We start from the raw sequence: 19,974 nt of genomic DNA, 5'->3' as shown, positions 1-19,974 counted from the left end.
TCATTTAATTAAATGAACATATGCAGAGCTGCTTTTTGTTTCTTTAGATCACTCTGCCTTTTGAAATATGCCCCCCCGCCCCGCAACCTTCATCCCAAAGTTGTGGGTTCAAAGAAATTGGCTTGGCTGGGACAGGTTTCAGCACGGCTTTCTGCCACATCCATGCTGTTCCTCTTACTTGTGATTTGCAGCCATGAGGCATGAGCAAACAAACTCCATTATTCAAATGCTTATCTACATATGTTGTATTTTGTCTCCATAAGCACCAAGGCTGCTTCCTTACCATATAAAATACCGCAACAGCCATCCATGGCATATACACAAAGAGCACCGCCCATGATTCAAGCAAGAAGGGTCGCCCCACCTGGTCTCAGAAAGCAGGCTCAGCTAGCAGAGCCTGTGCCCCTTGGAAAAGCAAATCATGCCTCTTAGCAGCCCGTCTTGCCCAACATGCATACCACAGATCCTGCAGTGCGGCACTGAGGGTATCCTGGAGAGGGAGGAGGGCAAGTCAGTGAGGATGAGGTAGGTCCGCTCCTCTTTACAGGGACATAGAAAAACTGCAGTTTGAAGTGCCGAGTCAGCCATGGGCAGCTTCTTTCTTGAGATCTGCATTGAAGGAGTAAGAAGGGATAGGTAAGGCAATGGTCAATGGAGCCCAGGCTGCTGCAATGTGCTATCAACAAAGCAAGGGGTATAAAAAGGGATGCAAAAAGGGGTGTAAAAAGGGCTGCAGCACTCCATTTCAGAGACTTCTTGTTGCACATTGCCAGGAAAGGGTAACTGAACATTAGAGAAAGGGAAGCAGGATACGGCATAAGTCCCAGAGTGAACCTCATCATTCACCGTCTAGTCCAAAGTAAAGCAACAGAGAGTCTATGTAGCCTATAGAAACCCTGTATTTCAGCTGTGTAAGGACTCTGGGAAAGAGGGGAGGAATATCAGGGGCAAATGGACATTCTTCCACTCACTTAAGGTTGCTATAAGCCCGAGCTACTTTCCCTGAGATGCGGTCAGAGCCAAACACAACAACACGCAGCGTTGAGATTTTAGCATCCTCATCGCAGCTCAGAAAGGGCCTACGTTGGACACAGACATTTTCTGGGACACGGTGTTGTAAAAGGGCTGAGCTCAGTACATGTTGGGGCAGTGACTGTGCCCTCCGGGAGCGCATAGGAATATGGTGCTTGGCCACAGGGTTGCAGAGGCTCTCTGCTCGGCGAAGTGGCAGTGACAATGAAGCCACCTCAGAAACGTCTCTCAGCTCTTTGCCCAGGAACTGTTGGCTTTTGGTCTTGATCAACTTGTATATCCTGTTGGTTAACCGGTGTCTCCGCCTGGGTGATGCCTTCTCCTCCTTTGGATCCAAACGCCCCATGGATTCAAGAGAACTCTCATCACTGTCCTCCACATAACCACTGTCCATGCAGTCCTTCAAGCTGGAGACAAAAGATTTCAAGGACTTTGTAGAGGCCAATGAGAGCTCAGAGTTGGCATCCTTGGAAATAGCAGAGATAGACACTTGCGAGTCCCGTGAACCATCCCCGGACAAGACTGAATACACAGACTCTTTGGAGATTGATATCAGGGGAGACAACAAAGAACCATTTTGGGAAAAACAGCCATCAATTTCCTCTTCTTCATCATCTTCCAGAACTGTTGGCTTGGGGTAGTCACACTCCTTGTCTAGCACCTCATTCAAGATGTCTGCAACAGGGGTAGAAACACAAGATAGAAAATGAAGGGTACAACAGAAACCCTTACTTAGCGTAAGACACCATCACATTTGAGACTACTTTTACGTGCTGTACTCCACAGCGCTGGACTATTGCAAGTTTCAGGTCTGAAGAAGCAGGACTCTCTAGACCACAATCAAAATTATCAGGACACCCTCCAAAAAAGTTAATGAGTGGTAACCTCATGGCATGAGGACTGCGAAATTTCTCTTAGATTCAAGCTTGTTTACATGTTTTCAGCTTACCAAAATTATCCTGATCCCAAGTGTAGGTATAACAGCGAGAGGCAGGGAGAGGAATAAGGTGGAGCTTATGTGTCTGGGCATCTCCTGGGGAGATAAAATATTCAAGTTCCATTCGAGTTCTATAGAGTAGGCAGCATCAGAGCAAGAATACTAGAAACTGCCTGAGCTTTCCTACCTAGGATTCCAGACATCCCTGCAGCCTTTGCAATCTCCTGCAGAGCAGATTCCAGCTGCTCCCTGGCTGCGGCAGGGTCATCACTGCACACAGCCGCCAACTCCTGGGCTTCCGTGGTGCTGGCAAATATCTCCATGAGTTCTTCCTCAGGCTTTAGCTAAAGAGAGAACACGATCAGCAAAAGAGATGGTTGGCTTTGCAGGACACAATTCCTCCCTCACAGTTTGGCTAGAATGGTACACGACAGAACAAAACTTTTAAAATCACTGTTACTACAATGGCATGATTTCACTTTTTCCAGGAAACCTGGAAATGACATCCTGTCACTCTAAGAATCACCAGACATTTTGTGGTTTTACCATGGAGTTTATGGTCATTCCTAGAATAGGGCTGTCACTTCTGGGTTTTTGCCAGAAGTGTTGTCACACCATCATGTTAACGAAACCCTGCTCCATGTCCACAACTCCTGAGAGGTGCAGGTCATTGGCTGGAAACCCTACTACTTGGATGAAGCATAAAGGATCATATCATTACGAAACAAGTGCCTCAAATGTGGCCACCAATACTATCTTAAGTTTCTCAATGGAAACTTAGAAGTTCAATGAAATAATGACCTGGTGCTGCAAGAAAACAAATGGAGCTCTGGTCATGGGAGCCTTTTGGAGCTAAATACTTAAGGGATGTGTGGAAATCAACCCCAAAGTTCTGCCTATTTCTCCAGGGTTCCAAATCAAACCCGAGAATTCTGCCCCCAAGCAAGCTCTAGAGAATCACCAGCCAATCAGAGTCCCAGGAGCTCCACTGCATGGAAAGGGGAGTAAGACACTTCAGATTAAATAGAGAGAAGTGATGCATTTTTCTTTGGATAGGACTTTAGGTGGCTGTGGGTAACAGCGCAAGATTAGTCCTTGATATTGACTGTACTAATCTCACACTGTGTAATCCGCCTTGAGTCTCAGTGAGAAAGGCGGATTATACATGACATAAACAAACAAACAAACATTTTGGGTTTTGAGATTTTGGGTCAGGGCAGTAGATTAGCTACTTAGTTTTAAAGAAGTAAACAAGCACACTGTGAAGGGCCTGTCCAAAACCTAACTTTCCTGATACTGTTTCTGAAGCCAGCTTCTTTGGAAGTTTAAAACAGTGGCCTAGTACATAAAATAGAACCCTGTCAGCTATGGTAAAGATTCAAATGACCTTTGAATGCTCAGGAGATGTCTCAAGAAAATGCAATATTTTTTCCTCTCAGCATCTGTATTGTAAATTTAGGCTCAGGTTCAACCTAGCGGGCAAAAAGCATCATCTCTTGGGAGTGAAATTATGAGTCAGTTGTACATTGTTGTTCTGTTCCATCTGTGTGCTGTCTGCCCAGTCAAAATAGCTGTGGAAAAGGAGTTTCTAATCACCTCACTGTCAAGTACCACATCATAGGGTCACAAATAAAAGCCCTTTAGGAAACACAAAGCTATTTGCTACCATCCAATTAATAAAAGCTTGTGTCTCCCTTCCTTATCTGTATTGCGGCAGCTAACAGAAGGAAAGGAGGAGTCAGAGTACGGGGCTGGTAGGATAGCATTCAGTCCAAGGAGCCTTTACCTCAGAGTTCTCCTCCTCGGGTCTCCCTCCTTCTCCTTCCCCCATCACATCAGGGCTACATCCCAAATCAGCAGCAGCCCAAGCCAAGCAGTCACAATATACAACAAAACTGGTGATAATCAGATGCTAACCGTGACAGATGTCAATTCTCATTTATAATTTCCCAGAAAATTAATTATTTGGTGATGTTCATTTTCAAACCTTCTGATTAAAGCATCCTCTGGCCACACCAACATCACTTCATTTGCCATAGAAATGGCAGACACTTTGTGTAAGAAAACAGCTGCATCTCAAACAGTCACACAGAGCTATGCATGTTTGCAGCAGAGGCACGACCATAGTCTTATGTGTTGCAAGGGCTCTCCTCACCTTCAGAATTTGATGGAGTCTCCCCAAATCACACTTGGCCCCAAAGTTAGCTTGGTAGATGTGCTCAAGGAGAGTAACCAGTAGCCTGTGCTGGGAGTGCTCTGCGGCGCTAAGCCTTTCAGCAACTGACAGAAACTCGCCATGAACTTCAGAAGGGTTCAGTAACAGGACTGTTCTGGGGGGAAAAATAAAACAAGACAGCAAACAGTGAACAGCCTGGTTGTTGTGGATTTTCCAGGCTGTATAGCCGTGGTCTTGGCATTGTAGTTCCTGATGTTTCGCCAGCAGCTGTGACTGGCATCTTCAGAGGTATAACACCAAAAGGCAGAGATCTCTCAGTATCACAGTGAACAGCCTGATTCAGAAACAGAGGGAGACTATTTGCTGTATATCTGGCATGGGGGTTGTCCAGGATTGCCAACCTCCAGGTGGTGGCTGGAGATCTGGATTTACAACTGATCTCCAGGCCCTGGAGAAAATGGCTGCTTTGGAGGGTGGACTCTATGCATCATACTCCACTGCGGTCCCTCCCCTCTCAAACCTCTGCCCATGCCCCACCCCCAAAATCTCTGCGAATTTCTCCACTTGGAACTGGCAACCCTAGGGTTGTCACTGACAAATGTCATGATCTCGGGGCTACTAACAAAGCAAGCTTTAGATCTTAGAGAAAAATGGAGTTCAATGGCTTAGATTGAAAAATACCACCAGATGGCACTGTCCTTCCACTTTGCTGAGGTCCTTGCTTATTTGGCTTTCCAAGCTTTGAAAGTAACATCAACACTATACAGGCACTGTTCTAATGTGCTGGGTAATCAGAAAAGTGGTGAGAAATGCCACCATCAGCTCCCATAAGACACTACATCACCCTCTCTCCCTGCTGTCAACAGTTAACAGATTTCTTTCAGTGGACTGGTTACAGTCCAAGATTTGGGGGGGGGGCAGGATTTAATGGGTCCAAAACACCAGATTTGTTTAAGTTCAGGCCCATTTCTCTGTGTGAATCACTCCAGATCTCCATCATGGGCTTCCATTGGACCTTAGATGCTCACCTGAGCATGTGTCAGTATCTAGAGCTGTCCCCATTTGATGAAGTTAGGTAGATCAGGTGGGGCCTTTTCTGTGGTCTACCCCAATGGGGCATGCCCTCCCTCAGAAATATACTCACCTTGTACCTGCTCTAGCAGCATTGAGACACTGGATTAAGACATTTTTATTTTCCCAAGCCTTTAGCAATTGATCTGTTTCATGCCTCTCCCTGCTTGGTTTCGTGCTGATGTACTCAAACTCCTTTTCTCTTTACTCACCCCTCCCCCCAATTTTGTTACAGTTATTGGGTTTATTTTATTGTTTCTTGATTTTATAATCAATTTCATCTGTAAGATGTCTTGGGAATTCTGTGACCTGTCAAGCAAGGCTTTTTAAAAAAAGTACACATATGCACACACACACACAAACACACACAAATAAGTGAAATAAATCATCACCGCCATACCCAAGAGAGTGTGTTATTGCTGATTACAGGATGGCAAAACATCAGCACTATTTACATTTGGGGGGGAAGAAGAAAAAGATTGAGGTTCAAGCCTTCCCAGAAACAGCACTCTCTGGTCTGGTGGGGAATCTGCTTTGACTCAGTGTTAAAAGACATATAAGCTGCATCTGCTCAGAGGCCCTTCAAGTTCTCGGGTTGAGCCCTGATGCAAACTACACCTCCCTCCCAAGTAGCGGGGCCTATTGGAAAATTCACAGAACATCCCATAATGCTCCTTTTTAGTGGAAATTAATGGAAGGCAAGTACTGATGTGTGATACTTACACAATAGAGCTCTCTGAGCTCTTTGCAGACAAACCATGCTCCGCCCTCACCAGCCTTTGATAGGAAATCCCTGTAAGGAAATCACATCAGTGGAGCCTTACAACACTGGACAGTTGATTAAATATTTTGTCCTACTTTTTGACATATGTTCCCCAAACAGTTAGTTATAGCGTAATAATTTTTAAAGTGAGGAAAAATCATAAAAGTAAGAAACAGTGCATTCAAAGAAACAAACACCAGGTAACCCAAAACTATACAAAGAAAGTGACAAGAGTAACATCACCCAGCCTAGGTATCGCTCCTCAAGATACTAAAAAAAAGAGAGGCCGCCCTGGAACAAGCCAATGACTAGAAGGGGGTCCCCCCACCCAGAATAGTAATGGCACATTACTGTTCTTACAGCCATTATCAGGGCTCATTTGGAGGCAGAATGCGCCGGAACGGCATTCCGGTAGCTCTGAAAAGCGGTCACGTGGGTTTTGGCCCCGCCCACGTGATTCCTTTTCCTCCTGGCTGTCCTCGTCTTTAGCAACAGGCTCTGCTGCTTTATTTTCATTTATGATTCATGGGAGAGAGGGAGAGAAAATGAGTAAATGAGTGCAAGCCGAGTGGGGCTGGGCTCCAAAGGAAGGTAAGCTGCTTTGAATTCATTATGCTCTGCTTTCTTTATTTTCATTTGTGATTTGTGAGAGAGAGTGCGTGCGTGCATGCATGCAAGCAGGGCTGAATCCACATTACCTCAGCGCGTCCCAGTGTTACACTAAATGTTCGCTAAACACCCGGAAGTATAGCGTCTTTCAAGCGCGATTTCTGAATTGCGCTTGAAAGATGCTATACTTCTGGGTGTTTAGAGAACATTTAGTGCAACACTGGGACGTGTGGAGGTAATGTGGATTCAGCCCAGGGCTGGCTCTGCAAAGAAGGGTAAGCTGCTTTGAGTTCATTCTGCTTTAAGGAAATACTTGGAGATTTTTGGGGAAAGGGGCCTGAGGGGTGGATGGTGCCTTCTGACACACTTCTGGTGATGTCAGGGGGTGTGGCATATGCTAATGAGATATGCTAATGAGTTCCTGCAGTTCTCTTTCTAGGAAATTACCCCTGGCCATTATGAATGTATTCTTATTACATTTATTGAAATGACGTTTTAAAAATATTTATTATGAGAATCTTGTAATGTGATTTGGAATGTCTGTTCATAGGAATGTGTGGGAGCACTTTGAGCACTTTGCACTTTAAATACCATAAAAATCTATAAAAAATCTTTATAAATTTCTAATTGGTTTGAGATATTAGCTTTGATTGTGGTTTAACTATGCAGTAGCCCTGGCTGGGGGTGGGGCTTCTGTTTCTAGGTATCACTCCTCAACAAGCCAACTTTAAGTAAACTCAAATACTTCACAGATGAAAAAGTTCCTTACTACCCCTATAAAGCCAGAAGGGAAAATCCCAGCCATTCCTTATGGAGGAAGCATCCCACAGTCTCAACACCACTATCAATAAGGCCCTCTCACATATCACCCAAAGTTGAACGGTTGTAGCATACAAAGCAAGGCTTCCTCTAGTGATCTCAGCAAGCTGAAAGGCTCAAATTGGGGGTGTGGCAAGTGACTGGTCTGTATGGAAAAGGCAAGAGAGGGACTTCAGCTTGACCGCCACAATGGTCTTTCCTAACAGCAGGACCAGGTGCTAAGGAAGGCCTTCCCACACCCAAGGCCCTGAGGAACTACTGCTGTTCAGAGCAGGTAACACTGAGCTACACAGGCCAATAGTCTGAATTGATAAAGGCTGTTTTCACACGCCTGTAAACCCTCCAGAAAATTGCACAAAACTCATGGCACAATGGCGTCTTCATAGCGCGATTTCCCATCATGATCCCATTTAATGGCATGATTTCTGACGTCATTGCGCCATTAAACAGGATCATGATGGGAAATCGCACTATGAAGATGCCGTCGTGCCATGAGTTTTGTGCAATTTTCTGGAGGGTTTACAGGTGTGTGAAAACAACCATGGAGCAGTTTTGCGTGTTCCTCACTCCCTGGTGATTCTCTTGGAATCCCAGATAATGTTTAAATAGAAACGCTTTAGTATCCAGCCCTTTTCACCAACAGATGTCCACAATCATTCAGAATGTCACAGAAAAAGAACATGCAGTTAACAGGAGGGAGATGGCACAAATCTGCCTCACAAAGCTGTAGAACCAGCCTTGGAGAAGGATGAATTTGTTATTCAAAGCACAGATCTATATAGCGGCAAAGCTTTGCTCTTTCCAGTCACTGAAGTACTTCTCTGTTTATGTACTTAAAAAAAAAAAGACACCATGGTTGATAGTTGAACTTCAACAATGCATGACCAGTGCTCAGGTTCCAGTTAATCTCCACCCCCTTCAAAGTACTCTTTCAGGCTTCACAACCTCTGTCTACAGCAAGATCTTATTTTAATCCCTGTCTTAGAGTTAAAAAGGTATACCATATTTGTGCACGTTCCTTACACTTTACAAGTTCTAATGTAGCTCAAGATAGCATTCATTATTAATTCAACAGCTGACCTTTGTGGCCACACATATGAAATTTGATGGGATAAAACATTTTGCAATGCTCAGGAACCACTATGATTTTCTAGGAGCCAGACTAGAGAAAGGGATCTCATTGGCATATTGGGGTCTGTTTCCTGCTCCTTGTCAACCTTTCTTTCAGGCAGTATTTAGCAGAGAGGGATCAAGGCTCACATCTACCTATACACTTATAACCTCTGACTTGAAAGATCACCCTCACTGGTGAGGGAAAGGCATCATCCTGTGTATGCTCATAAGTGCTCTCCTTATCACTCCTGCCATCAGGAATGCCTCTGCTGGGATCCAAGAGATCTAGGAAAGACCAAAGATGTGGTGGAAGAGGCCAGGCCGCTCAGCCAGAAGCCAAGCTAGTCCAAGTGAGGGAGCTGGGGGAAGAATGAAAAGCAGCCCATGGAAGAAGGAGAAACCTGCTTCCTGCCTTCTTCAGCCACCTGAGTACTAGTTACCAGGCCCAATTTTCCATCCTTTGTTCGCATCCTCAGATACTCACCTTTGCCATTGCTAATAAAAGAAGTAATCCATCTTAAATTTGGTGTATTGTTTTTTAAATTGGATTCAAGCTCAGATAGCAGAATCCAAAGTCAGCAACTTGACCAAGAAACCGGAAAAGCCACACTACGTTTCTTCTCTAATGGTGCAAATGGCTCTTTTTCCAAGGTGGACATGAAATTAAATCTGTTCCTAGGCAACCTGGCACTTGAAGAAAGCTTCTTCATTTAATTAGGGGAACTAATTAATGAGAAGCAACAGAAGGGTGCCTGCCAGCACAGCCTAATTAAGAAGATTCTTCCCCATAAAACAGAAGAAATCTCAGGAGTGGTGCTCATCTATGGTAACCCACCCCAAACTCATTAAGCTGAGAATGCAATACGGTTCACAAGATGAGACTACACGTTCCAATGTATCATAAGGAAATGATCTGACATAGTGACTTAATTCAAAGACCAAAGCCATTTTAATGGATCTGAGTGGATTCTGTTGCATCATTCATCCCCTCTGGCAAAAGGTGAGAATGGGAGAGCAACAGAGAACAATCATATCCACTTTGTCAGGCAAATGGACTTTACGCAACAAAATGTTCTACCCTGGAATGGAAAATCATTAGCCTGCAAAAACAATGCAGTGTAGTGGCTAGGAGTGTCCGCTCTCGATTCTCTGATTCAAATATAGCCTCAGTCGTGAATTCTCTAGGTGGCCTTAGAAAAGCCAGTTTTCTCTCCGCTCCATACTTACACCCCACCTAAAGTATGGAGATAACACTATCCTACCTTACATGTCTATTATAAGGAGTACTGACACTGTGTGTGCCAAGTGCTTTGTACAAAAAGCCAAAGACTTGTAACCAGGGATTTTTTTCTGGGAAAAGAGGTGGTGGAACTCAGTGGGTTGCCTTCGGAGAAAATGGTCACATGGCTGGTGGCCCCGCCCCCTGATCTCCAGACAGAGGGGAGCTTAGATTGTCCTCCGCGCCGCTCGGCAATCTAAACTCCCCTCTGTCTGGAGATCAGGGGGCGGGGCCACCAGCCATGTGACCATTTTCAAGAGGTTCCGGAACTCCGTTCCACCACGTTCCAGCTGAAAAAAAGCCCTGCTTGTAACACCTTAAATATCATAGTGCAAAAATGGAGGCCATCAGAAAGCTCCTCTGGGGCCAGGACTCTGCACAGTGGATGTGACATTTAGAAAATTCTAGCCCATATGCTTGCAGTGTCTGCCCACCTGTGGGATTGCACAGAGGCAGCATGCAGTTTTATATAGGCTTTACACGAGGCATCTTTTAAATATTATGCCTGCCACAAGGTGACACAAGCAAGTTCTTTTTTGGCAGCTTCCACATGCATAGAATAATGTCTGAATCAGCTATCAATGTGAATGTCTGACAATTATTACATTTCTGGCAACATCCTTTGCATGACATATGCAGGCTGCTAGGTTCCATAAATGTACCATGAACATCATTACTGAGCTCACAATTCATAAATATATTGGTGCAGTTTTAGGCATCCCTGTCATCTCTCACCAGGGAGAAAGGTTAGAAGCATTTTTGAGCCAGTTGAACAAGATCTGGGCTGAGATTCTTTTCCTCTTCTATTTAGTCTAACTGGAGTAAGAGACTCCAAGATTTTGGTGCCAGTTGAAGGACAAGAGCCAAAGGATTCATGGTTCTGAGTGAATCCAGAACCAGTCCAGGAGTTGAATTTGTACTGAATATAGTTGGTTTAATCTAAATTGGATGGGTGGGGGATTATAATGTACTTTGATTCCTCAACAGCATAAAAAGTAGGACAAAAATAAATATCAGCACCAAATATCTCTAATTAAAAAGTCAAGTAACTTTCAGTCAGCATTGCAAAGATCAGGGGCTCCATCTGCAACACAGAACTTGGCTTCCTACCTGGAGCTTTGATTTCACTGTCGATAAAGGTCAGTAATTCCCGGCAAATATCACAGTATGGCACAGGCCAAGTAAGGAAACCACGATAGGTTTTCCTGGCTCTCCAAAGCAGGTCGGAATTGGAAGGGAAATGTGAAGTCTGTCAAGAGAACAGAAATGGTCTAAAAATCATACCTGGCCATATTCACAAGAGATTCCTCTGTATGTTCTTTCAAATGTGGAGATTCATAGGGTACAGCCATATACTCCACCTGGCAGCTTGACACCATTGAGACCAAATAGGTTAGGCTTGAACATCGTGAAGGAACCACTGAAGACAAGCAGGAGGGATGAATGCTGATACTACATGAGACAATACCGGACGCACTGAAGGAAACCAGCAGTGAGGACTGGGGCCAGAAGAACAGGACAAGTTAGTGGTTTGCAGCAAGGGGGGCACTAATAGAATCTTGGGCAAGAGTTCCCCTAAGCCTGGAGCCTGTATTGGACCCACTTTACCCCTCCCCATGTACTTCCCTTGGATACAAGAAATGTTTAAGATAGAGCCACGGCATACAGAATTTCCCATCCTCATTTCAGAATTTCTCTGCAAGCTGCAACCATTGAATGGGTTGATGTTCCATAATGTATTTTTAACCCAAATGTTAGTAGGGGACGTTGGGGAGGCACATAAGCTGGTGACAGCCAAGCACCACCCATAACAGATAATGATGCCCCAAGCGCCACTGATTTGGGTTAAACAAAGGAAGTGTCTGCCTGGAGGCTGGACATACCAAATGCAGCATCAGAACTTACACACAGGACAGCTGAACTGAAGAGCAGGGCCAGCGGAGTGAGCAGGTCATAGTCGCATTTCTCTTGGACCTGCAGAAAGGCACAGAAGGGAAATGAGGATTGGTAAGCAGAGAGAGACTTCCACAGCCACAGGGATCCAGAAGTTCTAGAAGATAATAGGGATGGGACTTAGCAGGTCAGCCACTCACTCGTAATAATAACCCCTCGTTCTACCGTACGTGAATGATAAGGGACAGAAGAACTGTAATGGGGTGAACTGGAAGAAGGAAAAGGGAATATACAGTTGGGGAAGAATGAGAGAAAAATAGTATGGGAGTAGGAAATAGAAGAATGGGGAGAAAGCAACAATTTTGTTCCAGTATTAGTAAATAAATGTGTTAAGAGCCTGAGAATTCTTAGCTGTTTAATAGGGATTTTTGGCATGATATAGAAACATAGAAATATCTAACAGTGTCTCTGCCTCTTTCACATATATAAGACAATTTTGGACCATGCAACCTCTGACCCTCCCGCATCTCTTCTGCTTTACACATTTCCTTGACCCAGTGGCACTCCTACTTGATGACTTTTTGAACCAAGCCATACCATCTTGAGTTGTTTGCCCACTTAATCCCCCCCAAGCACGTGGAATGATCCTGAAGTCCCCTGACAGCAAAGACATTCTCCCCAGAGCAAGTTATAATACTGCTAGATAAGAAGAGTCATGACAGAGAGTCACAAGCCTGCCATAGCAATAAAGTAATGACAGGCAGCCTGACCCTGAATTCCAACAATAACTTGCTTTCAGGTCAATTGCACAGGAAACTTTGATTAGAAGTGAAGTGCTCATCCTACTCCATATTTCCCAGCTATAGGATGACACGTCTACTTAATGCCACGATAACTGAACCTATTCTCTTGAAACAGTGGAAAAGAGCAGGAGTTCAGTAGCACCTATAAGACTAACAAAATTAGTGGTAGGGTATGAGCTTTCGTGAGCCACAGCTCACTTCTTCAGATACAGCTCACTTCTTCAGATACAGCTAGAATGTGAGTCCATCTGTCCTTATATCTTGGAGAGTGGAGTGATTACAGAAGCTGAATTATAATAGCCGGTGAATGACAAAGGCAGGTGTGATTGAATAGGGTGGGGTATGCAGGGGGTAGTGAGTGTGGATAAATTAGCATTGGTAATGAGACAGGAAATCTTTTGTCTTGATTCAGTCCAGGTGGATGCATTGTCTTGAGCTTTGTTATCACGCTGCTCTCCAAGATATAAGGACAGATGGACTCACGTTCTAGCTGTATTTGAAGAAGCGAGCTGTGGTTCACAAAAGCTCATACCCTACCACTAATTTTGTTAGTCTTACAGTTGCTACTAGACTCTTGCTCTTTTCCACTGCTATAGACAGACCAACACGGCTACCCATCTTGATTATTCTCTTGAAAACATTGATCCTCCAAACTCAACTAAGTGAATACTTGACTGTTAAGGGGCAGCAGATAACCAGTCTGGCCCCAGGGAAAGAGTTTGGCTGAGAGAATCATAAGGGACAGTACATTATTTGCATCTGGACATTTATTATTCACATTATTAGCAACCATCCAAATGAAAGATGCTGGACCTAAGTTCATCAATTAAAATGGCCCTTATTCAAACAATATTTAGGAGAACAAAGAGGATCTGAAAAGAAAAAGGATGTTGCTATATTGTGTTCCATCTGGTAAAAAAAAGTTTTCAGGAACAAGAACAAGTTCCAGATCAGCAAGTTAAATCAAATGTTTAGAGCCCATGGTAGAATGCACACTGGGTGATCTAGGGGAGAAAGAGGGAAAGGCCCTCACACAATTCCTCTTCGTTAGCATTTGCATTTTTAGTTAGTAGAACCATACACATGGCAAATACACTAGAAGCAGTTTACCGCACGTCCTTCTCATAGGAAATTGTTCTTCCTTTAACCATTGCTAAGGAACAAGCCGACTAATGGTACAGAATCAGCTACTAATAAAATACAACACTAGACTTTTTAATTATTATATGGCACTTTCTGTAGAATGAAGAGCACAGGTTAGTCCCTTGGGGAGGATAGAATCACTGCATACCATTTAAGAACGGGTATGATTTCCCTGCTCTTGAAAGACCCCATAAGACCACAACGCACATTGGCTCTGCAACAGGTGACTCTGTTCTCTTCTCCAAGCAGACTGTCACCTGCTGCTTGCTGCAGATATCTGCACTTTCCAAGCCACAGTTCTATTTTTAGGACACAAAAGATCAGAATAGGCAGGGTAAATAGCAGGAAGTCATACTGCCTGACAGGAATTTAAAAAAAGGAAAACAGGGTCTATCTACCAGGTTCACAGGAAGAGCAGCTCTATTAATCCCCCCACAGCAGCCTGGCTATGACCCCATTTCAGACAGAAGCACAACCAGCTTTCTCAAGTCACAAAGCTGGGGTCTCCCTTCCTGAGTCTCCTCATCACATCACAATAGCTAGCAAACAATGGAGGTAGTGGCCAGATCTGCTGAGCTGCAGCCAGTATATGATGGGAGACAATTGCTCAATAGCAGGGAGGCTTGTGTTTAAGTCAGGAAGTCGGAAACCTCTACTTGACTATCGGGTTGCTAACCCAGGTGCCAAGAACTCAGAGCCAAGCTACAAGTGACACCTGACACAGGTTGGACACTTGTCAGCTTCCCTCAAGTTTTGATGGGAAATGTAGGCGTCCTGGTCTTGCAGCTGTAATGGAGAGCCAAGCTGTAAAACCAGGACGCCTACATTTCCCATCAAAACTTGAGGGAAGCTGACAAGTGTCCAACCTGTGTCAGGTGTCACTTGTAGCTTGGCTCTCACTGTCTTCCTTCACTGCTCTGCTTTCCAACCTGCAGCTCCAATATTGCAGAGCAGGAGCCAGCTGATGCTGAAATGCTCTACTACAGCAAGCTCTTGCCCACCATCCGTGTTGCTAAGCAAGGAACAAAAACTGTTCTGGGATGTTTCGGCACCTTGCAGGGTGGGTGGGGAATCCAAGTGGTGCCTCTTTCGACAGTCAACGCACCACAACACTAATCAAACCAAGTAACTGGCAGTTTCATGTCCTTTAATGATGCTCAAAATCTACTGTCAAAGCCAGGTGATGCTTTCTAAAAGGCAAAGCCAGCTCCAAATAGGACTCAACCCCCCAAGAGGACATGTTAGTTGGGTAAAGGCATTCAAATGGAAAACAGATTTCCTTGCATGTTGGATTCACAGCGTACAGAATGGAATATGGTTCAAACAAACAAATCTGTCTCTCTTTCTTTCTTTTGTTTGCACACTGTTATGAGCCTCAGGGGCCTGAAAATTGGTGGTTTCCTCCATACCATAGTGGGCAGCATTCAGGGGGGAAATCAACTTGATGTAACAACTGTGTTTCCACTCCATTATCGAAGAGAACTGGAGAAGCTGAAGCAAGAACACCTTAAACGGCAAAGATCTGAATAAAATACAAAGCTGAAAATGAGCAAGGGTTTTTCTTTTGGAATGAGGCACAATGCCATCAGCCGCTCTTCTCATTCATATGAAAGATATTCCAGGTTTGAAATGTGCTATGAGAAGGACCATCACGCATGTACTCCTTGCCCCATCTCTACTCTTAATTTACCTCTTGGGTCTTTTGCAGGATTTTCTCCAGAAGGATGAGGTAGTTCCCTGCATCACGGCTAACCAGCTCCTGGAGGCTCCAGCAATTCAGACAAAGCCCAGCTAACAAAGAGAGCAAATAAACAGGGTCAACAAATTACACAGCTGGCATATGTTCAAAAGGGGTCACAGACCTTACCGCCCAAGAGGCCAAGTGTCTGCATCAGAGAGTAAAAAATGATTGCCAAATATACTGCACGTACACTTACACTGTGCCTACCCAGAACATGGGGGCTGTTAATATAGTCCCTTGTTGTTTGGAGGCGGCTGAGTGAGGCTGATCCACAGGGTGATAATCTGTCAAGGTACTGGGAAAGGCAGGAAGAGGCGCCTGTATTTCTATATGCAGCAGAAAGAGCAGTAAGACTGCATGGGGGATTAGGGAGATGCTACTGGTGGTTCATTCTTGTTGCCTACACCTAACTTGTGGGAAAACATCTTCGAAGGGAAAGCAGGCTCTCACTTGCCAGTCAATGGAGGAAATAATTTCTGCTTATCTTCAGCATTTAATCATGTATAACACCTTCACAGTGATCTCTTTGTGTGCAATTGTACCATAGTGTGTAGCTGATTGTTTCCATGATGCACCACCCTTCAGCCAAGCAACTAGAGCTGACATGCCAAGTGAGCAAAACTGCTCTGAAGGTACCCTCCTTTCCCTCTCCCATATCAACCACACATGACTGTGCACAGATGCTTTGCATGCTTAAGGTCACATCGCCCCACAGGTACCAGTGCTAGAAAAGATCATATAAGGCCATGTAGATATTACTGGCTAGATGGACTAGGGTTCTTCTGACCCAGTATATGGCATCTTCACATACTCATTGCCTACTTATACACTGGCCTGATCCAGAAATGGGGTGCATAAGGCTCATGGGTAGTGCTAAAACCGTTAAAGTTTCCCTGCAGTTAAAGTTTCCCTTCAGAAGTTGTTGATTGTAAACTAGGAGCTGCCTTTATTTTAGAGAAGAATTGAGAAAGGAAATGCTAACCATAGAAACTGGCTTAAGGAGGCAGCACCCACTGTAGCAGCAAGCAGTTCTTTGTAAAGGATGAAATGTGATTCTGAGAAAAACACCCAGAACCACATCTGTACAAAGTTGTTTGCGACAATATGGGCCATTGCCACTCAGATGTAAGTGTGATGCTGCTGTGTTTGTTGACATTCTAAGGCTGCATCCAGGCAACAAACTTCCTCTACAGCTGATTCAGTACCATAGTGCAAAACTGAGGCATGGGCAAATGTACCTTAAGGGACAGGTGCCAGGCAGACAGGGGCTCAAGGCTACGGTCCCTTTACCACCCATGCTGATCCTGCTAGTCTACTGTAGGAAACCCTACTATAGGTAACAACTGTAGATAACCCTACAGTAGATACCCAGCATGAAGACATGTGCTTCATAGCAACTGGATTCATCACAAGTAATCACACACACATACTTTTTTTTTTTTTAACAACTCAAACTATTTTCAAAGATTGCAATGACAGCTTCCGGTTTGGGATTCATGGAGGTCTGAAGCAGCTCCATTTGCGGAGCTGACCGGACTGCCGATTTAAGCGGCCGGTGGGGGAAATTTAGCCCGCGGCCGACTGCTCTCAGGCGGAGAGCAGGCAAAGAACGCTCAAGACCCTAGGGTGTGCTAGATCTCGGACGAGGGGGAGCTCTATGCAACGGGTCCCCTCCCGATCCTTGAGGTCCCACCCTGCGACAGGTCGGCTACGATCTCTGCGGCAGTTCTGGGGCCAATTCGTCTGGCATAAGACCTACATACCCAAGCTTCGATTGGGGAAAGAAGTGGAGAGGAGAAGTCAAAATCGAAACAGCGATTACAACCCGAGAAAAGTGAATGAGAAGGTAAAGATCACTATCTTCTGATACGGGACAGATTGGTAAAAGCAGAGAGGAAGAAAAGTAGATTTTCAAACTGCAACAGGCTAATAATAAGGAGGGGAAGACTCGGCAAGAGTTGTATTTGAAAAGAGATTAAGTTTAAAGAAGTTATTAAAGAAATTGGACTATTGTTTTGAATACTTGCGGTTATGGAGCTGTGAGAAAAAGATACCATCGCAAGACCTACTGTGGGAAGTCGGGAGACAGGAAGTACGTAATAACAATAGAGTTGCTGGAGAGAAGCGGCCCTTGCCGGAGGGCAGGAAGAAGGGAATTGCCATCTTTGAAAGGGGAAGGGTCGCGGCTTCAGCGGAAAAGGAAGTAAGCCATCTTGGATTACAAAATCATAGAGGAACCATAGAGAAAAGACGCCCGACATTTTGGACTCTTTAAAAATTAATTTTTGCAAGAAGACCGGGACATTTGAAATAAAAAGACATTTAAATTTTACGCCACGGAGTTAAGGAAGAGAGCGGACTCGTGGGAGCGAGCCAAAGCAAGCCCCACGATGTCGAAAAAAGAGTGGCAATCGGCAATAGAAAACCTGGACAAAAAACTTTTAGATGTGATTAAAGAACTTAAGGACACGAAATTGGAGCTGATAAAAGAGGTTAAAGAGGTCAAACAGACAGTAAAATCGGAGCTGTCAGAAGTTAAAAAGGGTATGGAAACAATACAAAGTGAACTACAAGGAACGCAGCAGAGAGTTAAAACAGTAGAAGACGCGATGGAGAACTTAGCAGACACGCAACAAACAGAGATGAGACTGATGAGGGGAAGAATGGCGGTTGCAGAAACTAAACACATGGAGAAGCAGCTACGGTTTCGTGGTTTGCCAGAAGTGGAAGGAAAGTCCAAATTTCAAAGTCCGCTCTGCTGGAAAGAGTGTGGAAATATAGTAACGTTTAAACATTGCTGGTGGGAATGCCCCCGAATAGAACCTTTTTGGAATGATATATTATGTTATATAAAAGAAATAACGGGCTACAAAATCCCCCTTGATCCAAAGATCATATTCTTGAATGTATGGGATACTTTCGAAATTCCACAAATAAGAAAAGATCTAATTAGCAACCTTTTGGTTGTAGCTAAGAACTTGCTAGCTTTACATTGGAAATCAAAGACGGTTCCCACAGCAGAAAAATGGTTAGAAAAAATATGGGACCACTATATACAAGAAAAAATATATGACGAATTATACCAGAGTGAACACTATTTGAAAGAAACTGATTTTATTGCAAAATGGTTACCATTCATTGAATTCATTTCCAATACAAATCACTCTCCACCTAAGCATTTACTTTTTGTTACTCAGATTTGAAGCAACGACTATCAAATAATTGAAAAAAAAATGCTAGTTGTCTTTGTTTTAACTATATTGGCATGACGTTTATTGTATATAGTTCACTAAGACTTTGTTGTTGTTCTATTTTACTTCTGTACATTGTTTTTGTTTGTTTGTTTGGTTTAAAAAAAAAAAGAAGTGGAAGGAAAGTCAGCGCAAGAACAGATGACTGAGGTGTTAGCTGAATACCTGGGGAAGGAGGAGGAGGAAGTTGTGGCTATCCTAGATGTGGCATACCGTGTAAATTCGAGAATTGCAACCCAGAGGAAACTACCAAGAGACGTGATTGTGCAGTTTACGACACGAAATATGAAAGAGAAGATCGTGACAAAACAGTTTCAAGATCCATTGGAGATTGATGGCAAGACGATTATCATAATGAAGGAATTACCCAGGTCAGTGTTATTAGATCGGAAAAAATATAAAGTGCTAATTCAGATCTTGAAGGACATGAAAATCAGGTACAGATGGGAGTTACCAGAAGGTGTGTCCTTTGAGTTTGGAGGGGCCAAAAAGCGTATCAGATCTGAGCGAGAGATGGAGCGATTTATAAGGGACAATGAAAAGGACTTACCAACAAGATTATGAGTATGGAGTGTAAAGTTTTATCTTGGAATGTAAATGGACTAAACTCACCAAACAAGAGAAAAAGTATTTTCCACTGGCTATTAAAACAAAAATGTGATATTGTTTGCTTGCAAGAAACCCATATTCGAAAGCAGGATGCAAAATATTTAAAAATGGGGAAATTGGGCAATGAATTTGTAGCGGCCTCTAATAAGAAAAAAAGAGGAGTGGTGTTGTACATAAAAGAGGAGCTACAGCCAAAATATGTAATAAAAGATGTGGAAGCCAGATTTATAGCAGTGGAATGTACATGGAACTTAAAAAAAGTGTTGGTAGTCGGAATTTATGCACCTAACGGTGCAAAAGAGAGCTTCTTTGAGGATTTGAGGAAGCAATTAGATGATCTTTCATACGACCAGATAATTCTTGCTGGAGACTTCAATGGAGTGACTAACTTGGAACTAGATAAAAAGACATCAACTGTACAAAAGAAAAGAGGATTGCTACCAAAGCTTTTCTTTGAGCTGATAAAACAGGAGACTTTAGAAGATGTATGGAGAAGAGAAAATCCTAAAAGTAGACAATTTACCTTTTACTCTACAAGGCATTGTACACTATCAAGAATTGATATGATCTTGGCCTCAAAAGACTTAGCGTTATGGACTAAGGAGGTAGAAATAATGCCGAGGGTAGGCTCAGATCATAATCCAATCATGTGGAAATTAGGGAGGAGGAGAAAAAGGAAAGCATGGAGAATAAATGAGGACTTGTTACAGGAAGGAGAGAACATGGAGATGTTGA

General features: G+C 43.8%; 1 protein-coding gene across 2 annotated transcripts in view; it reads right to left on the bottom strand.

The window, feature by feature from the left end:
- PIK3R5 (phosphoinositide-3-kinase regulatory subunit 5) overlaps positions 1–19,974 on the bottom strand; it is a 94,811-nt gene that overhangs the window by 15,309 nt on the left and 59,528 nt on the right. For both annotated transcript variants that reach the window (XM_054978821.1, XM_054978822.1), the window contains 9 exons: positions 15,329–15,429; positions 11,705–11,773; positions 10,910–11,048; positions 5,940–6,009; positions 4,125–4,299; positions 2,157–2,313; positions 1,982–2,065; positions 972–1,707; positions 459–609 (listed from right to left, as the gene is read on the bottom strand). In XM_054978821.1, the coding sequence (XP_054834796.1) occupies positions 459–609; positions 972–1,707; positions 1,982–2,065; positions 2,157–2,313; positions 4,125–4,299; positions 5,940–6,009; positions 10,910–11,048; positions 11,705–11,773; positions 15,329–15,429 (1,682 nt within the window). The remainder of the gene's footprint in view (positions 1–458; positions 610–971; positions 1,708–1,981; positions 2,066–2,156; positions 2,314–4,124; positions 4,300–5,939; positions 6,010–10,909; positions 11,049–11,704; positions 11,774–15,328; positions 15,430–19,974) is intronic.

Source organism: Eublepharis macularius, chromosome 4 (assembly GCF_028583425.1).
Source record: "Eublepharis macularius isolate TG4126 chromosome 4, MPM_Emac_v1.0, whole genome shotgun sequence".
In the NCBI taxonomy this organism is placed as follows: Eukaryota; Metazoa; Chordata; class Lepidosauria; order Squamata; family Eublepharidae; genus Eublepharis; species Eublepharis macularius.
This window is presented reverse-complemented; position numbering and strand designations above follow the sequence as displayed.